General features: G+C 42.6%; 1 protein-coding gene across 1 annotated transcript in view; it reads right to left on the bottom strand.

Moving 5' to 3' along the window:
* The window catches only part of ABCA1 (ATP-binding cassette, sub-family A (ABC1), member 1), a 76,591-nt gene that overhangs the window by 66,074 nt on the left and 3,820 nt on the right, over window positions 1–6,697 (bottom strand). The window contains exons 2-3 of the mRNA XM_010181945.1: window positions 4,421–4,514; window positions 2–28 (exon numbers count right to left, since the gene is read on the bottom strand). Coding sequence (XP_010180247.1) covers window positions 2–28; window positions 4,421–4,514 — 121 coding nt within the window. The remainder of the gene's footprint in view (window position 1; window positions 29–4,420; window positions 4,515–6,697) is intronic.

The raw sequence follows: 6,697 nt of genomic DNA, 5'->3' as shown, positions 1-6,697 counted from the left end.
GAAGGCATAGCTTTGTTTGGAAAGTGACCTAGAACAGAAACACAAGTGTTAAGAGACAGAAACACACGATACAAGCCACTGCTATACAGCACTCCATTTGAAGGGCAATGCTGATGCTGTACTGGCCCCAAATTGCTTATGAGAGCATGCAACGGTCAACACTAAGAAGAGCTGAGCTCATGTAAAGTTCCCCTCACAGCTCTGGCCTCCTCCACTGAAAAAAACTACACCTCGTTAAGCCTGTAGGAGAAGCTCTATGCTACTCTCATCCTTGTAGTGTTGCTTTTGGCCATGCTGATGGGGATATAGTACTTCTTGCTCTGGAATGCCCAACAGCAGGAAAATCCAAAGCCTAGCAGTGGTGAGCACACGCACACACATGCTTCCTAACGAGCCATGCTCTGGATTTGCATGTTTACCTAACATAAGGATTTGGCTTGAGGCCACATGGACAGTCCCAGTCAGGGTCTGGGTTCTGAAGACCCACTCAGTCCTTTTGGTTTCCAAAATCCACTCACATCAATTACACACCCTGTAAACACCAAGCAAAGGGTCAGCAATTGTGAGGTGGGTGCCTGCATTTGTTTCCCTGGGGTAAATATGTCACTGCTGTCCAACATTGGCTTGATTTCCAGAGTCTTAAAACTTCAGAATCCCCAAAAACCTTTAGGCACCTGTCTGCCATATCTTTTTGCTGAAATCCAACTTGCGCTAATAATGACCTACCTAAGTAATAGCCTAGAGTTTTTTCTGTTGAGATTCTGCATCCTGGTCAAGAGTTAAAGTGGTAACAAATTACTCATGGCAGATCTCCACCAGTACACCAGTCAGGCACTTGTGAATCTCTTACACTCTAGCGACAGGGGAAGAAAGGCTTCCCTTATCTAATCCTGCACCTCAGATGAGCCATCAGGATGCTTTCTGCAAATGAACTCACTTCCTCACCCCTGCACTAGGCAGGGGAGCACAGAGGAGGAAAGTTATGCCCCTTCTTCAGTATCTCTCAGCTACTGAAAGCAGTTACTCAAGGCTGTGACCACGAGATGCACTTTCTCCCCTTTAGTGCCCACCTCGTCCTCACAGTATACCTGCAATCACACAGGAGGCCAGTTCCATACCTTCACAGCTGCAACAGAGGTACCAAAGCCCCAGGCGGAAGAAAGGTTAAAGTTGCTGAAATACAGCAAGGCTGGTTAATGTAGGTGGCTGAAGGAAGAAGAAGAGTTTATCAGCCATCCATGGAGGAAGCCAAGGACTCTGTCCAGGAGAAAGGTGAAGGAACCAAAGGTTCATTGTTTCCAGTACCCAGGGGACTGTTTGTTCCCAATTCTCTGTTTAAAATAGGAAAGCTATTTACCTGAGCTCTCTGGCTTTTGTTTCTTTTTGCCTTTTTGTTCTTCTTGGCTGAGGGGCTCGGGGGATTGGGAGGGATGAGGAAAAATGCTAAGACTCTCAGATTCTTTTAGTAAAATTTACCAGAGATTTACCTTCTCTCAACTCCATGTCTTTTATTTTGCATGGCTAGGAACTAAAAAAAAACTATTAAAAGCAACATGAAAAGAGGAAGAGCACACAAGAATTCATGGTAACTTTTACCATGCAGCGATGCATGTCAACAGCAGTTTCTCAAAGAATAAAGCAGGCATTTGCCAATTTTAAGTCAGACATTACATAGAAAACACAGTGCAACAGCACACCACCTTCAATGACATTGCTGCAAATACCTAGCTATCCAGTAGTAATACTTAAGTCACTTTTTGTCAGTTTAGGTTTTTTATCCTTTTTTTCCCCCAAATGAAATGCATTTTGAATACCTTAAAGTGTCACAGGAACAGAAAAGTCAGACTCTAAAAGACACAAGTTAGCTGTCCAGCTGTCTGGCTGGTCTGGTGAAAGCCATGTAACTATCACTTAAAAGCTAGCAGCATTTTCTCCTGTTTTCAGAAAAAGGCTCCTCACGTTAGGCCAAGAGAAATAAAAAATCTATATGCTAGAAATAAAAAGTCTGACCACAGAAACAGTCCAATCCTTGGTGGTTGTTCTCTTCAAAAGGAAAAGAGAACTGAAGATCTTATCTGTTTGCTGAAAAAGACTGTATCATTAAAATACTGAGGCTATCTAAAGGCTACAAAGCACTTGCTAGCAGCTCCGTTACTGCTATCATCAGGCATTACCTGCAAGTGATTTCATAACAGCACACAGCACTGCCACTACAGATAACAAACCTGTTTCCCTTAAGGCATCCACAGGGTTGCCAGAGTTCACCATGAACTCAAGGTTTTCTTTCTATCTCTGCTCACAGTTCAGCAGAAAATGAGCCACTATACAGTACATCCAATCTGTCAGCATATGAGTGAACGTTCAAGAAAACCAATCCAGACTTAAGTAAAATTATTTAGCTACCTCTTCTCTGAAGCTTCTAAAAAAATGGAAGAGTTAATGATAGCCATGAAATGGAGAGGAGTACCCATGAATTAAAAAATTACCAGATGCCCTACACTCAACAACTCCTGGTGATAACATAGAAAGAAGGTAGACAGAAGAACATCAGTAAACATAAATGGGAAAGGAAATGGGCTGCAGGTGAAAGATTCAAAACTCTGTTTGTAACACCAGGGTGCCAGCAAAGGATTTACAAGGAGCTAATGACCAACAAGTCAAATCTAAACAGCTCTTTGAAAAGACAGCTCTTGCTAGGTCTGAGTTTACATACAGCATTGTCACAGCTGACATGAATTACCACTGAGGCTGCTAGTTATATATACCAGCTTAGTAGACTAGTTTATTTCTTCTCTTCAGCTTCATGTCAGTATTACAGCTATCTCTCCCAATGTCACAGTATCATTAAGTTAGAAAAGCTAATTCAAATGTCATGCAAAGTATGAGACTTAATTTAAGGAAACTTCAGTTATCCTGCCTGTACAAAGTGAGTTAGGGGACCATGCAGCATCTAAGGTGTAATGGGACATAGGACCAGCAGCATCTAAAGTGTAATGGGAAACTATGAACACTGACACTTCAGCTTTGAAAGGATTCTTGCTAGCTTGAAAGCCTAGCAAGCAGCATAAAATGCCGCAGCCACTGCAAAGAACACATACACAGAATCACACAGAATCACACAGAACGTTAGGGATTGGAAGGGACCTCAAAAGATCATCCAGTCCAATCCCCCTGCTGGAGCAGGAACACCTAGATGAGGTTACACAGGAAGGCATCCAGGTGGGTTTTGAATGTCTCCAGAGAAGGAGACTCCACAACCTCTCTGGGCAGCCTGTTCCAGTGCTCTGGCACCCTCACTGAGAAGAAGTTTCTTCTCAAATTTAAGTGGAACCTCCTGTGTTCCAGCTTGTGCCCATTACCCCTTGTCTTATCATTGTTTGTCACCGAGAAGAGCCTGGTTCCATCCTTGTGACACTCACCCTTTATATATTTATAAACATTAATAAGGTCTCCCCTCAGTCTCCTCTTCTGCAAACTAAAGAGACCCAGCTCCCTCAGCCGCTCCTCATAAGGGACATGCTCCACTTCCTTACTCAACTTTGTAGTCCTACGCTGGACTCTCTCCAGCAGAACGACAGGGTTAAGTGCTGTAAGAGCTAGTTCTTTACCCATATGAAGAATTAAACACTTCAGAGTGCCGTCCAGAATCATGTTGTGCTGACCCTTAAACCTTACCTTGCAGTAATCAGGCAAAGGAAAAATAAACAAAGAGCTCTTCCACAGTCAGTTAACTGCAGTTTGAGGTTGTCACCAATCACAGTAAGACAAAGCATGTTGCTAATAAGCAAGTCATGCTTCCTAAATCAAATGGCAACCAGTAGAGAGGGCTAAAGATTATCATCTGCAGAGCAAGGATAATTTTCCTTTGAAAGAAAAGCAGAAATGTACCCATTTAAGATGTAAAGAGAAAAGTAGAATAGTTTTGCCCCAGAAATATATGACTGCTGATTCTACTGAATACAGAGCTGGTAGTCTATTGGTTGGAAGCAATGGAATTGCTCTTGTGCTCTTTAATGCAATACATTAACCCACATTACTGCCTGAAAGTGAGATTGCTTTCTTACAGATCTGAACATTGCGTTCTTTTTATTGTGATCAATGATGAGAGGTAAGAACTTGGGTTCTGTGTGGGTTTTGCAGACTTGTCACAGTTCTACAGCAAGTTCTCAGCTAATACATTATAAAAGCAAAAAAATGAGAAACAGGAAGGAAGACAGCAGCAGCGTACAGTCCTGGAGCAACATTAACACACTGCATTCCCCAAAGTGGAAGGGAAAGAAGCCATCAAAACTTCCATGAATTTTTCTAACTGAAGTGTGCAACCATTGCCCTTGCCCTTTGCATCTTGCCGGCTGCGTTATTACCTTCTAACCACAAAACAACCACCATTCTGGGTGCAGCTGCTGCATTCGGTACTTACATTCATGCTGCTCGTAGGGCGGATATGAAAGTCTTACAGAGATCAGGATGAAGAAGATAAACAGAGGCCAGGCAACTTCAATCAGCAGCTGGAACTGGAAACAATAAAGAAAGTATTAAGACATCATATTCAAAATACAGGACAGAACAGAGGTTCCAGGATAACCCACTTGTAAGCCAGGACAGTTTTGCAAGCACTGCCTCACTTTGCTTTGCCTATGCATTCCAAGACGAAGAATTTTCTTCCTCCAGCTTCAGAGGATAATCTGCAAAGAATTACAGGCTTTTCTCATTGATATGTGCCAGTTAGGGGACTAAACTGGATGTGCTTAAGGGCTATTTTTGGCTTCTTTTTCTAGCTCTTTTTGTCCTCTGAAAGAAAGAAGTCTCCCAATGAATCTTCCCAGAGATAAGCTGAAATTTTTGGCCATGTATTTTAGAGGTAGTGGGAAGCCCTTGCATCCCATTCCCACAGTAAACCACTACCCTACCACTGCTTCTACCCTAACACATCAGGCACAGAAATTGTGCCAGTGGATAGCTAGGCCAAATCATTCAATTTCAGAACTGCAGAAGTATACTGGTATCAGGAAAGCAGAGCTACTAAGATTAAGCTCATACCTACTGTTTTGTTCTAATTTATGTTTGTTCCCAAAGGTTGGCACCCTCTGGTCCAGGGTACCTACAGATAGGCAGTGAATGTCAGTTAAAGACACATAGAACTCAGTTATTTAGAGGCTCTAGACAAGAATAGAAGAAAGGCCTGTTACTAAATGCAGAACATTTTTTAGACAGGGAATTGAAGCACACGAAAATTCACTGAGATGTGCCACATCCCACAGAAGCACGTGAACAAAGCAACACTTCAGACTAGAGCTTCTGAGACACAAGCTGAGGTTTCTCAGGCTTGAGCTTCCCCTGTCACACTCCTCCATTTCCACTCCAGAAAAGGTGCCTAAACATGCATTTTAGGTAAGCCATTAAACAAAGAAAACAAACTTTTTTATGCTGCTACTTCTTATGTTTTTCCACCTTTGGGAGAGGGAAACCAGTGTGTTTTCTCAGTAAAGAGTATCTTTTCCCCTTCTTTTCTGGAAAACTCCATCTTCTCTAATAAGATATTTACATCATTCTTATTACAAGTCAGATTGGATAAGACCTGCACCTCACTGGGAGAGAGGATCACCACATACCAATGTGTTTTCCCATGTTACACCATTAACAGCTAAAATTAAGCTGACACTCAGCACATGGCAGGCACTCCACGCAAACTTTGAGGTGAGACTTCTAAGTGACTACTGTACTCGAAATAATCTCAAACCATAAAAACAGTGCATTAAAACAAATGTCACTTGATCCAGCAGAGGAAACCATCTAGGATAGCACTTCACAGATACCCTTAATGGCTGATGTCCAGCCAAATGGCAACCCTATCTGAAAGACACAAAAACTGAGCATCAATCTGCCAGGCACTACTGGTAACAGTGCCAGGCTCTGCAGGTGTCCCGGTTTACTGGGACAGAATTTTAGAATAAGTTTTCTAGTCAGGAAAGCTGCAATTCTGTAAGGACTACAATGCTGTATTTCATGGGAGCAAAATTGATAAGACACTTTTTTTGGTTTTCAGCCAGCACTGGTATGTGATGATCAAGGTCTTTAGCGGTCTTGAGCTAAACAGGTGCAGAGGCTGGGGTAAGTGGAAACCCAGGGCAGTTCACCCCAAGCTGACCCCAGGCTGGCCAACAAAAATTATTCCATACCATAAATGTCACACTCACTATAAATTGGGGAGTTTGTTGGGGACAGGTCTCCTTCAATCATCCCAAGAGGGACTTGTCTTACATTCTACTCCTAAGGCTTGCTCCCATAACATATCAGCAAGTACAACTCTGTGTACGTTATATTAATACTGTTATTAGTACTAATACTCTTGGGTGGGGAGGAGTCACTGGGTAATAGAACAACTTTAAAAATCACATTAGCAGGATGAGTTTGGATATTGTTTCCCACTCATTACTTTCACACATATACTGTATGACTACTGAATAAGAAACTCCATGGAGACCATGCTAACAAAGATGCCAGGACGACGCCTCAGTATCTTTGGTTTTGGTTTTACAATACAAAAAGCAGTGGCAATACACACACAGCCATTAACAGTGACAGCTTGCATCCCTCTGCATTAAGCAGTGGTCTGACTCCTGGAGGTCAGAGATGCTCAGAGCTAGGACACCGACAACTTGCGTACTCCTTCCCTTTTCAGGAACCCCTCATAGCT

This window comes from Mesitornis unicolor, unplaced genomic scaffold, assembly GCF_000695765.1.
Source record: "Mesitornis unicolor isolate BGI_N332 unplaced genomic scaffold, ASM69576v1 scaffold26083, whole genome shotgun sequence".
NCBI classification, from domain to species: domain Eukaryota; kingdom Metazoa; phylum Chordata; class Aves; order Mesitornithiformes; family Mesitornithidae; genus Mesitornis; species Mesitornis unicolor.
This window is presented reverse-complemented; position numbering and strand designations above follow the sequence as displayed.